Consider the following 15577-nt stretch of genomic DNA (forward strand, 5'->3'; position numbering starts at 1 on the left):
AGCAAGTGTGCAGGGAAGGAACAGTTACTGGGATGTTAGGAGAAAACAAAAGTCTAGCCATCACTGATAATATCCACTGCTGTGCCCCTTGGAAGCTACCAATTTAGTATCAAAAGGAAGGAGAGTCATTAGAGCAATGCTGGTGAATCAGAAACTCCCAAAGTCAACAGCAGCTTTGATACCAAACAGACACAAGAAGGCTTCCTTAGTCATAGATCAGACCCCAGACAGTACCTGCTATTTCTCTTCGCTCTTGCCCTGGCATAAAAGGCTTCATAGGACTTTGGTTTCAATTCGAGAGCCTTGGAAGCAAATTCTTCTGCCATGCCAAAGTCCTGGTGTCAACATTTAAATACAGGAGTCAAAAGAAGCACTGAGACATGAGTACAGACATCTTTTTAACAGATTTCCTCTCAAGGTTAGCAGAGAACTGGGACGTAACTGAATAGGTAAAGGGCAACATAAGTTTTATTTATTTTGTTTTAAAGTTAAGGAGTTTAAAATGAGTAAAGTTAGGAGATAGTTAATGCTTATTCATATTTTAAGAGAAGAACCCAGTAGAGAAGTAAAAAACGGACGACTCGGAACAGCGGGTAGAAGCAGCGCACCAGAAGGCAGGGGAGCATGCAACGCGCAGGCGCACGGAGGGTCAGATTCCAAGAGGGACGGAGACGCCCACACACTGCAACGGCAAGGTGGGCCGCATTCGCGGGCACAGAAGCAGGCGGTCAATGGATTCAGTGGTGAGAAGATGAAATGAACAACAATAGCAACAAAAAGCAGGAGAAAGAAGTACTGAAGCACATCTATAGTTTCTGTTTACAAATTAACTCTGAGTTAACTACTGAGAACTACAAATTAACCGGTTAATGGCATACGGATTATAACACATCCGTGTTGAACTTTACAGCACCCTTTTGAGTCTGGGAAGGGTGGCCCGTGACAGAAGTGCATGCTGGCAAGGGGAGGAGCGGCAGCCGGCTCGCCTGTTACTGCTGAGGCCGAGGAAAGTGCCTTCCAAGTGCATTCCCTCAGCACTCTAAGGACGCAGTGACGGCGATCACGTGACGGCCACCTAAGGAGAAGCAGCCCCCCCCACACGCCAAGTTCACAGCAACGTGCAAACAAACCACACAGGAGGCTCCGTGACTCGGTCTGCATAAGGGCTGGCCTTCACCGCTAGAAAACACTCTACCGCTAAAGGAACAGACTAAGGTTAAGGGCCCACAGCTTACATTTGTTTTTCTTCGGCAGCGAGACAAATTGAGATAGAGGGAAACTCTTAGCTCATTGAATGGTCTCATGTCCTCTCCAAATCCTTCCCGAGGAAACTTCCTTAAGGCATACTGGTACCTCTGGGCTGCCTCTTTCATCTTCCCTTTCTAGGAATCAAAAAGGGCACAGAAATTGATCCTTTCCCGGATGCTTCAAGATGAACAGCCTCCCGCAACTTGAAGACCCTGGTGAGGTTTCCGCGTCCCTCTCATCCCGCAACCGAAACCATCCGAGCACATGGAAGGGTCCTGCAGAGGACACAGTGCCCTGACCAGCATGAGCCTGCACAGACTAGCTGTCCGCACGGACTTCTGCACGACGTGCTTCACGGGGAAGGCACAAACTGGTTTTCTAGGAAACAGTCTGTAAACTGCCTAATTGATAACCATCAATCTTAATACATCAGATTATCCTCTCTGTTATATATTTTTGAAAACCATTTCAGGAATGATCCTTCCTCGACAAATACTTTAATGCTAACTGTAACGATAGAAATCAGATAAAGAAATGATGCCCTTCCCAAGGCAAGTACAGTCTTGTGGAGACACCTGGAGCTTGCTGTAGAATAATCATTTGTGAGAGGAACTAAAGTATGGGCTTTAAAAACTGGAACAGCACCGCACATCATTTTCAAGGCTAAAGAAATCAATTTGCTCAGTCAGTTCCATAGCACAGCAGGTGTGAAGTCTGCTGAAAATGGCTTGATATTTCTAACATAATTGCCTACCAAAATTCATATTAAAACCACTTCAAAGCCACAACAACATATACTCTGAACTCAATTTCAAACGGATTACAAGTCAGGAACCCCGCTGGGTCGTGCTTTTGCCTACATATTTGTTATTATTAAAAAAAGAAAAGGGAAAAACTAAATGCAGTCCATGCAGCAGCCTCCTGATAAAAGGATTAAAATGGTCATAATGCAGTTTTTTGTTTTATTTTCAGAACTTTTACTTCTGTCTAATACAGACCTGGAAAGAACAGTGATCTAGGTCTATGGCCTAAGCATCTATCTAAGCCAGGGGTGGGCACACTACAGCTTCTGGGCCAAATCTCGCCTGCCACCCATTTTTACAAATGCACTTTGACTGGGACATGGCCACACCCATATGTTCTGTATCACCTGTGGCTGCTTTCATCCCACAGCAGCAAAGCTGGAGAGCAGTGACAGAGACCATATGGCAAAGCCTATTTCCTTGTCTGGCGTTTTACAGAAAAAGTCTGCTGACCTCTGATCTAAACTAATGGCTTATTTTGGAAATTTTACTTCAAATTTTATTTAAAATGTTTACTTTTATTAATCTTTATATTTCCATTTCTAAGGGAAAATGGGGAAAAAAATCATCTCCTCAGTAACTGAGTATTATATATTCCTTGACTATCTTAAGTAAAAATATCTCTAGAAACTGTTTCAAATTGCAGAAGCTTACAACTATTAAAAATAAGATAATAAAGTCTTAGGAGACTTAACGATTCTTTTCTTCAGAAAATGTCTCCTGAGTGGCCCTTTCCTAAATTAAGGAATGTCCTGCTTGAGGCCACTCTACCTTCACACCAAGGCTTCAGGCCATATGTCACAGTCATAGCTGTGAGGATTCATTCAGAAATAACAGTTCTCAACGACAGAATAGGGCCTTCCACCTTGAAGGCTCTGCTGTGGAGACATGAAAGCCTGGGCATGAGGCCAGGTGTGCATCTCCCAGAGCATCCACAGAAGCCTGGCTACAGGTGTGGTGGGCAGGAGCATGGTCCCGCCCGGTCCACACCAAACTAAGAGGTTGCTCGTAGGCGGTCACATCCCAGAAAAGGGCGATACCACTTACTTTGTACATCACGTTTCCTTCCTCCATCAATTTCTGTAAAAGTATAATCAAAATATCAGGTTTGGAAGTAGCCATCGCCCAGGCGGCATTTCCTGCAAAACAAACATGCATTCAGAGGCACGTCAGTGCTCCGGGAGGGAAGGAGTTTACTGCTGCTGGGGCCAGATGGCAGCCCAGGTCACAGACGGCAGCATACTGTGTCCTGCAGCCTCCAGACAACAGTACAAGTAAGGACAGGGAGCAGGACCCCCAGGAGTTGGTCTCTCTTCCAATCTGCCTCACGCTGAATGAGGCTCCTGGGAGGAGGCTGTACCCCGTGCACCTGTTACTCTGATGAAAAGAGTGCTGGGAAACCAAGGCGTCAGAGCAGCCAGGCCCATCCCTCCCTTCTGCTGGGATTTTTGGGGAAAATCAAACATGGCTTCTGAATAATCTCCTTAGCTTCCTGCAGGGCCCATGTCTGCTGGTAAGTGAAGGCACGTGTTCTTAGCAGCCTCTCGCTCTCTGCTGCAGTCTATACTGCATCTGCCCAGACAGGTTGGCTCTGTCTGGTTGGTCCGCCCTCTTGTCACAGCTCATGTTTCTCCAGCCGCCAGCCCCACTTCTGAGCACGTGCAGGGAATAATGCTTAAGAGAGGACAGTCTCAGAGTCAGACTACTCTGCTCCACTGACTCTGCTGATTACCATGACCTTAGGGAAGCTATTTACCTCCACTTTGCCTTGGTTTACTCCTCTGCAACATGATGGTGTTATCTCTACCTACTTAGAGGGTAGGTGAGGATTAACTATGATAAAACATGAAACTGCTCAGAATAATTTCTGGTACTGTGAACTGCTTAGTAACATCAGATCTGTTCATCTTTGCCACAGTCCCCTCCTGGGGGCTGCCGCTGGCTGAAGGTCTGATGTATTAAACTACGAGAGCCATGTTCTTGTTGCTCTTTACCCACACATTGTGAGTGGGGGCTCACGCTCTGACCAAGCACAGAGAACAAGGCTCTTCCTACTCTGAGTCCCCTCTGCCCTGTCATTATCCTTCAGTGACACCCCTCCCCCATCTAGTTTCCAGTAAAATCCCATGAACTTTCCTTCACAGAAACTGCTGGAGTTGTGGCTACCCTACCCGACTAGGACTACTCCAGAACAGTGGTTTGCCAATTCAGCTGCTCAGCAGAGCCACCTGTGAGCTTTCTTAACCACATAACCAGCCTCCCCCGAAGAGCTGAATGGAGCTGCTCAGTGCTGTGGCTCCCGGGCATCCCTAACACCCTACAATTCTAGACTGGTCTTCAACATTGGCCACTGCTTTCTACCCACATTGCAGTGATAATGTAATGAGTTATTTAAGCATTCTGAATGACTGTGTTTAAATGAGCCTTGTAGAGGACAGAAAAGAAATCTCTAGGCACCTGACATCTTCTTAACCTGGGATCAGGTAAGTCTTTATGGCCCCGGACATACTCTAGAATTTGAAGTGAACCTCCCTCTCCCGCTGCTGAGATGAGGTGTTCACTGACCTAATTTGGCTCCTTTTCTCAGCAGTGTAACCACTACAGATGTATTTCGACAACCAATGGCTCTATCCAAGGGGCGCATGCCACTGTGGTCCACGTGCTCAATCACGGCTCCCTTCTCAACCAGATACAGTACCTGCAGGGAGAGACAGAGCCCTGAGGGGTGGCTGGTGGCAGAGGTGTCACACCCCACCCACCTCTGCATCCTGGGGTGGAACTGGCAGTCTTAGCTTTACTGTGATCTTCAACGCCTCTGGCCATGAAGGGTCCTAATGGCAATGAAGCCAACGGGTAACCGAAAAGAGGGCTATAATCCATAACTAAAGTCCACTCTACCATCAGCAATGAGGGAGGCGGGTGAACACTCCTAGGGAGGGACATGTTATGTACATGCATTCATATACCACAGAGGAGTATATGTATATCAACTTCCCAGACCACAGGGATGGCCACAGTCATATTTTCATCTCCAATTACTTAGGAGGCAGACTTCTACAACAGCTCCTACATACTGGCAGTCTACAGCAATGGGACCTCTGGAAACACTCAGACCCACACAGCCTGGGTATAGCAAGCTAGAAAAACTAGCAGCTTGAGATTAGAAAAAACCAATTATTACTCACTTTAAGGCTTAGGAAAGAGACTCAAATATTGGGTATGTAAAGAGGCAAGGTTTGAGACCATGGTACATAGCTTGATTTGACGTGGTATGACAGCAGTCACTCAGAAATGGAACACAGAGGAAAAATCACTTGGGCTGCTCAAATTGCTGAAAAGAAGTCACCTTAGATTTTCATGTGAATCTGACAGTCCACCAATTATTCAAAATGACACTGGAAGGATTAATATCCATAATATATAAAGAACTCCTACAACTCAACAATAAGAAACCCAAATACCCAATCTTAAAAAGGATATGAATATACATTTCTCTAAAGGTGATATACAAATGACTAAGAAGCATATGAGAAGATGCTCAACATTATTAATCATTAGAGAAATGAAAATCAAAACCATGAGATTATTACCTCACATTATTAGGATGGCCACTATCAAAAAAAAAAAAAAAAGTGTTGGCGAGGATGTCAAGAAATAGGACCCCTGAGCATTGCTGGTGGGAACGTAAACTGGTGCAAACACTCTAGACACAGTATGAAAGTTCCTCAAAAAATTAAAAATATAACTACCACTTGATCCAGCAATCCCACTTCTGGGTATATATCCAAAAGAATATAGATAAATCTTGAAGAATCTACAGGATCCTGAAGAGATATCTGCATAGCCACAGTGGACTATTGTAAATTGTGACTATTCACGATAGCCAAGAGGTGGAGTGAACTCAAGTGTTCACTGACAGATGAAATGATTGACACAATGTGGCACAGACATACAGTGGAATATTATTCAACCTTAAAAAAGGAAATCCTGTTACATGCTACAAGGTGGATGAACCTTGAAGACATTATGCTAAGTGAAATAAAGCCAGTTTATAAAAGGAAAAATATTCTATGATTCCACCTGTATGAGGTACTAGAGTGGTCAATTCACAAAGTAGAATGGTGACTGTCAGGGACTGGAGGAGAGAAACAGTCTTATTTATTGGGTACAGAGTTTCGGTTTTACAGGATAAAGTGTGGATATTAGTTGTACAATAATGTTAAGTGTACTTAGCACCACTGAACTCTTCACTTAGAAATGGTTAAGATGGTAACTTTTATGTTATGTGTTTTTAAATCACAATGAAAAAAAATTACCCTAGAATGCTAAGCTCCTTCACTCTTCCTAATGCTGACAAACTAGGATTTGGTAAGGTAATAGAAGCTGAAAAATAAAAGTATGGATATGTGAGGTTTAAACAGCTGTTTTTGAAAATCAACATTAAGTACAATTTACACTGTCCAGGAAATTGAGTCCATTTAACACGAACATCACTGCCTTCTAAAAAGCATCAAGGCCCAGACATGCAGAACAAGGATGGCTTTTGTTCTAAATTTCATGGTTTCCAGAAACACAGTATCTCTCTGGCTAATTTGTACATTAGACATATTTAATTCTTCAAAAATGGTAAGTCTGAAGGAGCTGAACATTCCTTTAACACCTGCTTGGTGCCTGGGATGTGGAACTTGACAAAGACATGGTTTCTGCCCTGAAAGACATTTTGTAGTTCTTATATTACTAATATTTTATCCCTTCTTCTCTCAATTAAACATTTGGCAAAGGGATGAATATAGTGCCCTAAATATTTTATATTATTTGTATATTATTTATATATATATATTTTATCTATATAAATAATGTGACATTATATCTATATGCATCTATATAATCTATATAAATAATGTGGCATTGTCTAGAAATAATATAAACATATATATGAGCAGTTACTAATCAGATAATTATCTGGTTTATTTTTAATAAAAATCAGCATTGTCTAGAAATAACAAATAATATATAATCTATATATATATAATATATAGATTATATATATTTATATATAAATATTATATATTTATCTCTAATATATAAATCTATATATAATATATTATATATTTATATCTATATATTTATGTTATGTTTTATTTATGTTATTTATTTTTTATTTATATTATTTACATTATTTATGTTATTTGTTGTCTAGAAATATGTCTATAATATATAGGTATAAATATATATAATATGTATATTATATATAGAAATATATATGTAAATATATATAATATAGATATATTTATATTATGTCTATATGTCTATTATGTCTATATTATAGACACTATATAATCTATAGATATATATCTCTATTATATATATTTATATATATTATTTATATTATTTCTAGACTGCCACATTTTTATTAAAAATAAACCAGATAATTATCTGATTAGTAACCGCTCATATATATAAAAAAGTGATTTTTAAATGCTCTGTAGAGGAATTCTATTTATATGGGTTACTAGAAGAAAATAAAACTACACACACACACACACACACATACATATGTTCAACATATGTTTGAAGACACAGTTTGTAATCATGTATCTTGAAGGTTTTAAGAGTCTATTAAAATCTTTACTAAAATTCTGCCACAGACTGAATGCCAGAGAATTAGAGAAAAATGAAAGCTACCCCACAGCACACAAGTCCACACTGACCACACTCAACACGGCCTCACATGCACTCTGGGAATAATTCAACTCCTGGGTTTCTCTGCAGCACTGGCCTGGTGTGCAGGTGGAGTGTGTGACCACCTGCGGGGTACCTACGGTCTCTGCGTCACCGTAGAAGGCGGCCAGGTCCAAGGGAGTGCGGCCATTCTTGTCCGTCTGGTCTATCTCGGCTCCTTCCTCAACCAGAAACTGGACCACTGCCCTGTGACCCTTCAGACAAGCCCAGCTTAATGCTGACAGTCCCTCTTTGTCCAGAGAAGAAAGGGCAGCACCTGAAAGAAAAGCCCATTCGCAAAACATGAGCTCAGTAAGACAAAGCCCAGAAGCCAATCGATTCACATCTGCAAACACCTGGCCTGACTGGTGGCAATCAAGCCTGTGATATCTGAAGCTGGCAAAATGGTCACCACTGCTGAAGCTGAGTAATAGGTATATATGTCTACTACGTATTCTTTCTACTTGTGTGTGAATCAGAGAATGTCCGTAACAAGAAGACTTTTCAAACTTGAATTGAAAAGCACTGCCAGTGGGTCTACCAAAGCTCTTTTCTTTGTCCATTCCGAAGAAACCTCTGCAGGGGCTCCCATGCTGCTACCTTTTGAAAGGAGAAATTCCACGGTGCTCAAGTGTCCTTCACAAGCGGCCACCATGAGGGGCGTCCGGCCCTGCTTGTCACTTAGGCTCACATCACAGCCACGGTCCAAAAGTAATCTAACGATCTGAAAGAAACATTGGAATTACAATCTCCCTGCTCCACTTTCAATCATGTGCTCTCTACCCAGGCAGGTTTTCCACACTTAAAAGCAATAAAGGATTCCTTCTTCAAATGCCTCTTTACATGTGTGATTTGTAGGGCCCGTGCCATCTTTCCATTGTATTCCTTTGAACAGAATCTTCTTCCAAATATGTACTTTTTTTTCACATACTCAATTACTATAGCTGTAAAACATGCACATACAAGGCATGAACAGTAGTAATGTGGAGAAGGGGAGATACCAGTCACAATCAAGTCATGACCAGACAGCCACAATGCGGCTTATGGGATCACTGGGCAGAACTAAAGGAAGGGGCAAAGGTCCTGGGTCCCAGGGTGATGATCCTGCAGCTACACTCCCGTAGGAGGGTGGGGGCTGCAGGAAAGCATTCACCCACCACACCCCCAAGCAATCTGCTTTTCTAAGCCTCCCAGCTTAGTGGATGGCTTGACCTTCACAGAAGATAATTTTTAGCAAAGCTTCCTGGAAGACATTCCCAGCCTCAGCTCTGTGCCTTCAACCAGTGCATGGCAATAAGACTGGGGAACACAAACAAAAAACCAGAGAGGTGTCTCCTACAAATACCATCACAGTGAGTGCCCTCTGGCACAGCATTAGTTATATGGCGACAACAGAAGGTGGAGTATTCCCATTGCTTTCTTGTTCTTGAGACACTGACAGATGCTTTCCAAACCTCCCCATGACTTAGGAAGTACTGAGACCAGGAGAGAGGATTAGCTAGGGCATCAGATAGACATTATGAGGAAGACAGGACGCAGATGGTACAAACCAAGCTCTTGGAAATGGAACTGAAAAGCCAATCTTGGTGGAGAGCACTGGTAGCTCCTAACAATTGCACTAGCATCATGATTCCGTGATGTAAACTTGGGTCTAGAAAATTCTTCCTATAATGTATGTAGTAAGATCCATTTGTGTGCAGCTTGACTGTAACCTCATACCAGGCATGGGGTGGGTACGTGGCTACTATTTGCAAAATGAATAAATGAATAAATGACTGTTCTCGAAGATCTCCTATGCCCCTAAATTAGAGGCAATGGGCCACTCCTCACAAAAGAAACCAGGCTGAATCACAGTCCTAGACCAGAGAGAAAATGTTTCCTTTTCTAAAGAGCATAAGAGAACCACTCTTCTTCCAAGTGTGCTGGACAAATGGGTCACAAAATCACGACAACAAGTATGTTACAGCAAGTCTTCAGTTCTCATGACAGAAAACTAACCCTCCCTGGTTAAAAGGAGGCAGCCGCTGGTCTCCCCTGGTCACCAGCCTTGCTCCCAGTTAGGTTACCAGCCTACAATGGCTGACTGCACTAGCCCGTCAAATGTTGGCGGTTATCGAGTAGAACTGACAGCACAAGCAGCAGCCAAGAATGTGAAAAAGACAGGGTCAGGGGAGCCGCATGTGGCCCCTGGGGAGATGGGCGCTAGTGAGCTCTATCCCACCCACAGTTTCCGAAGCCTTCGGGGGCCCACCGGGTACCTGCCAATGCCCCTGGCGTGCTGCACAAAACAAAGGTGGGACTCCTCTCCTGTTAGTCTGAGACACAGCAGCTCCGTGCTCCAGCAGCAGCTCGCACACCTCCAGCTTCCCTCTTCCAGCAGCAGCAGTCAGGGCTGAGGGAAGGTCACAGGGCAGAGGGAGTCTGTTAGTGTGTGGTAGCTGAAGGGGGCCACAGATTCTTGGATAGTCCTCCCACTGCCAGGAAGGCGGTTCTGCACCCTTCCCTGCGTCCCTGGATCTGGGTGGGCTCTGTGACAGCTCTGACCAATGCAACACAGAAGGAATGACGACATGCCAGTGTCTGGGCCAGGTCCTGAGATGGGGAACTTCTAGTTCTCCTCGGAACACTCATTCTTGGAACCAGCTGCCATGGTGGGAGGAAACCCAAGTGGCCCTGTGGTGACACTCACAGGGAGAAGCACCCAGGCCTGTGTGTGGTTGACAGTCCCAGGTGAGCTCCCAGCAGCCAGCCAGCAACAAACTGGCAAGCATGGGTGTGCACCATCCTGATAATGGATCCCCAGACAGAGTCTCGCTGCACCAGGTAAAGCAGGTGAGCAGAGGTGAACCATCCCTACCAAGCCCAGTCCACACTGTAGATTCAGGAGCCACTATGTTTTTATTTCATTGTCTTGTTTTGCTTTTTTTGTCCCTCCACCCACAGCAAGAGATAATCAGAATATAATCAGAATATAGTGCAACACACACACACACACACACACACACACACACACACACACACACAATCAGTAGTATTATCCAGTCCAGCCTCTTACCTTAAAGTCATAAATTTCAATCAGCAAGAACTAGTAATTACTGAGGCAGTCAAGGGCATATCAAATCATTCCTGTCTATACAGAGCTTAGAATCTCTATAACCAGTCAAGATGCTGGATTAAGAATGTCAAGAAAGCAAGAAAAGGGAATCTGATTGTTGGGGGCCTCGAGTGCTCAGGTAAATAGCCTAGTGCAATACTGAGCAGCAAGTGGCCGCTGGTAGTAGCGATGTTCTAGGAAAGTCAGCCAAGGATAAAACAAAAATAGAATGGAGGGAAAGAGAATACATTGGAAAGATTCTCATGATGCCCCCACTTCAGTAATTATGCCTCCTCACCCCCGTCCCAGGCCATGATTCCTGATGAAGAGTAGTAAAAAGAGGGGTTTAATTGGATGAGCGTCCTCTGCTATGTCACGTGAATGATCATCTAGAGGAAAGGATGGTCACAGATTCCAGGGACGATCCCAAGCCAGGACAACAAGACAAGTTTCAGTGGAGGACAGGACAGGAAGGCGCTGGGGAGGAACGACACCTCAGGAGGGAGCACTGACAATTCAGATGAGGAAGGAGAAGGCTGAGTGTGGTACTGTGGCTCTATTCCTGCTGCCTGCCTAAGACAACGTTGTCTCAGCCTCACACTTACACATGCCTGGCTTCCAGAACAGATCCAGTGTTGCTACAAATCAGTAAGACCTCTCAGTACGAAAATCAGGAAAACACAGTACAAGGCCCTTCACCAAAGGTGAAGTCCAAGTGATAATGAACTTATGAAAAGTACCCAGCCTCGTCAGCAATCCAAGTAATTGAGAAATGGATATGCTCACACACACTGCTGGTTGGAGTAAAGATATCCACATCCCATCGCACAGCAACCCCACTTGCAGACACGTGCCTGGAGATGCCCTTCTAGGGCACTGAGAGATGTAGTGACAACAGCCACAAACTGAAAGCAGCTCACATGGCCATCAACAGTGGGGTGCATCGAAGTACGGTGCAGCCCAACAATGGAACACAGTACAGCAAGAACAACAAACGCCACACCACTGAAGGCAACACAAGGCACCAGTATCACAAACTTGTCATCAGTTCAAAGAAACAACACACAAAGGAACATGCACGGTGACTTGGTCATACGTAGCACACATACCCCACCGCAGCAGGGCACCTCCTTTTAGAGGGCAGCCTGGCTCCACTGCAGACCGCAGGGTCTGTGTCCCATTCTCCTGGGCACCTAAGGGAGTCAGGCCTAGGGGACCCAAGTGCTCACAAACCCTGCTTTCCACATGCACATCTCCATCCTTCTGTCCTCCTCAGACCCCTCTCGGGACAGACAACCACACCTACTCCACCTCCAGTCAGCCTGACCACAGTTCAACCCCAGGAGCCACATGTGCACAAGCATGTAAACCTGACACCTGGGCCTGATCTGCCTGTGAGAAGAACAGTTCTTCCAAGAAACAAAGAAGTCTCCTCGGACTGTTCCCGGGACACAGTGCAGTGGGGCCAGAGACTGTTCACACAGAGGTGCCACAGCTGCTCAGCAGATCACCTGAGTTTCCCATCCATCCCAGGGACCTGTGCCCTAGGAAAGTGAGGAAGATGGCAGGACTCATGAGCAAGTGAGTGAATGTGCCAGGCCGGGGCCCTAAAGATGTGAAGGTCAGGCTGTGGAAGGTGGTGCAGAAAGCAAGCCCTCTCCTTCTGGAAAGGCAGTGAGCGCTCACTTTGCTTCTGGCCCTAAGTCCCCTGAGGCAAGGAATGTGTCACCAGAGCAGCTTGTCACTGGGCAATCTTAATAATGCTTCCCTGTCATCATCTATCCAAAGAATTTCTTACAACTCTAAGAAGGGCCACAGTTAGCAGCTGCCATCTGCACTGCTGATTTTCTCAAGACAGAGACGAGGGTCTCGACTGCAGGTGCCATTCTTACCCAGGTTACCCTAAGAGGCTCACTGCCACTGACCATACATCTTAACTCGTACGGAATTTGTAAACAAACACCATAAAGAGAACAGTATTTGTATCAGTTTTATATACTGATGCCCTGGGGTGGAGGTGAGTGTTCCCATACCCAGAGTATCTGAAAACCAGTGGCCAAGGGGATCCTGTCTATACTATAGAGTCTAAACTAGCAGGCCCTGGCCCCAGCTGTCCCAGGCATGCCCAAGATAGTCCGTTCCCGCCATGGTGTTAACGTTAATGATTCCTAAATAACACAAGCTTTGGGGCACTTTTTAAGAGTGTTATCTGGATGGATCGGAACACGACCAATGAGCAGCTCAAGAGATGGAAGTTCTGGGCAGTGAGACACCTCTTGGACCTGCTGACCTCTGTAAGCCTCCTCCAATTAGGGATCTCCTCCTCTCCCCTCCTCTGGTCACAGCTGACCACTGCAAGGAAAGAATGGACGAAGGAACGAATGAATGAATAAATCCACACACACACTGCAGGCAGGGTCATGGCCAGCAGATATGCAGGACAGCCTGGGAAGGAACAAACTCAAGGCACTTCTGTTTGATGAGGTCCTGAAGCAGCAGGGCCTCACTAACATTCCATTATCTTCTATTTAGTAAACAAGTTTCATCTGTATTGTAAATGGGGCCTTTAAATCCGGATGTCTGGTGCAGCTGCTACTGAATTTTTGCAACAGCAGCACATCAGAAATGACAGCCCAGCACTAAAAATAGGGCCGTGTGTTTTATGGAGGCGCCAGAGAAGCCAGAAGTTGGAGCAGCTGATGAGCGGATGAGAGCGCCACCCCAGGCCTGGCGACAGAGCTGGATTCCCTTCTCTTCCTTTACAGCCAGACCTGCTGTGCATTTGGTGATTAACTTCCTTTTGAGATAAAGCACCTATATGCACAGGCTGAAAGAGCGTCACACAGTCTGCTCTGGCCTAACACCGCCCACGCTGTGCACATCAAGTCCTAATGAGGCGCTCTCCTTTTCAAGTGATGTAGGTCAATAGGACCTGTGTTTCCCTTTTTTACTCCTATGAATACTTTTGGCCTCATCACTCAAAACCCCTGAGGCTAGAGGGCACCTCAAGTTCCAGCAGCCACAGATTTAAGGACACCAGATTGAGAAACAAGCAAGACTGAAGAACAGTCAACCACATGCTGAAACAAACAAAATCAGGCAAGACTCTGCTCAGGAATTCCAACTATTCTGCTGAAAAGGCTGACCTCTGAGCTGACCACCAGACTCTAATGAGGGTCAGTGCACTCTGTGTGGCCAGAAGAAAAGAGGGGTGGGGGGAGACAGGAGGAGCGGGTGAGGCTCTGGCAGTGGGGAAATGCCTGTCTTCCGGCCAAAGAAATTCGGAGACGAAGGTGCGAAAAGACCTGGCACGAAATGGAGACTCTAAAATCAATGTGAGTGAACACATGGCACTTTTTATGACTCAAATTGGACACAATTTCTTTTACTTGCAAATTCCTTAACAAGATGGCACTTTTCTAATTAAATTCCCATGAAAGCATAGATTGTTTTTGGAAGATTCTGAATAATTGTACCTCAGCAATACTGTCCTGTCTTCAGAACAGGAGATTTGTCACAGCAGACATTCCTTTTAAGAAGACCCAGTTGACACCCAATATTACGAGCTTCCTGAAAACATCAGTTAGATCTGGTTCTTTGTAAAATGGATCATTTCCAGGAATCTTTTACATATTCAAGTTCTCTGGGCAAAGGTCTGATTTACAAACACTCAATTGTCAACTTGCCAGGAACGCAGTCATTCCACAAACAGGGCTGTTTATAACATTTTATGGCAGATCTGTCACTCAAATACACAGGCACAGGATGGCTGGCTTGAGGGTTTTAACAATGGATCATTATTCCCCTCCTCAGATGTTTCTGTCCCTAATTTAGAGACCTTGAGAGAAGGGTGACAGGTCAGTGCACACAGTGGCGGCTCCCACTTCCAGACATCGGCCTTTTCAGACACTCCTTACACATTGCCATGCCACCCTCCGAGGCCGGAGCGGAACACGTGAGCCCGACCGTCTGCACCTGCGAAGGGGCAGTCATGCTGGCCCAGATGGCTGACAGAGGGACATGGGCAGAGTGGCTCTGCTTTGCTTATATATTTATGTTTACTGGTGCAATTTATTTCCTAATATATTGACTTTTCCTGTCTGTCAGAAAAGTGAGTGGGGAAAAAAAAAAACCCAAAGTGCCAACATTTATAATAAGCAGCAGGATTCTCATAAATGTCATCTAGTTGCAATCAAGATGGAAACCATTAGATGTGCCACAGGCAGTGATGTTTGAACCTCAGCTGAAGGCTCTCTGGACAAACCCCACCCAACTGCAAAGGAGGAGAACAAAAGTAAAGAGTGTGCATGAAATGCTGGAAAATTCTCAGCTATTTTATCTAAGAGGTCAAATGTAATCAGGAATTTTATGATTTAAAAAAAAAAAAATTCTTTGGGAATGGCAGCCTCTCTCCCTTGATTTCCAAAAACTGACTGGTTTAGAAATTGTTATGGAGGAAGTTGACCCCTGCTGTGTTTGGCTTTGTTTTCTTCTGAGTATGGGCTGGGCTGGGCGGCCACCCTGAGGGCGTCTGACAGGCTAGCCCCAAAGTTCTCTGCCTGAATGAAAGTAGCACTAAACCCCAAACAAAAGGCAGGCAACACCCCCTTATCCACCTGCTAGGAGTAGGGCTAAGATTTATAAAAGCCAAACCCCATAGCCTTGCTCTGTTACGCATTTGCTTCCTTTGTTCAGGGGATGGGAAGGCTTC

The 15577-nt window shown here is 44.8% G+C and overlaps 1 protein-coding gene across 14 annotated transcripts in view; it reads right to left on the minus strand.

Moving 5' to 3' along the window:
* TANC1 (tetratricopeptide repeat, ankyrin repeat and coiled-coil containing 1) overlaps positions 1–15577 on the minus strand; it is a 239857-nt gene that overhangs the window by 3636 nt on the left and 220644 nt on the right. For all 14 annotated transcript variants that reach the window (XM_019457149.2, XM_053908394.1, XM_019457190.2 and 11 more), the window contains 7 exons: positions 10031–10164; positions 8373–8496; positions 7874–8049; positions 4617–4749; positions 3099–3190; positions 1236–1382; positions 235–335 (listed from right to left, as the gene is read on the minus strand). In XM_019457149.2, coding sequence (XP_019312694.2) covers positions 235–335; positions 1236–1382; positions 3099–3190; positions 4617–4749; positions 7874–8049; positions 8373–8496; positions 10031–10164 — 907 coding nt within the window. The remainder of the gene's footprint in view (positions 1–234; positions 336–1235; positions 1383–3098; positions 3191–4616; positions 4750–7873; positions 8050–8372; positions 8497–10030; positions 10165–15577) is intronic.

This window comes from Panthera pardus, unplaced genomic scaffold (assembly GCF_024362965.1).
Source record: "Panthera pardus isolate Hobbes unplaced genomic scaffold, ASM2436296v1 HiC_scaffold_10, whole genome shotgun sequence".
Taxonomy (NCBI): domain Eukaryota; kingdom Metazoa; phylum Chordata; class Mammalia; order Carnivora; family Felidae; genus Panthera; species Panthera pardus.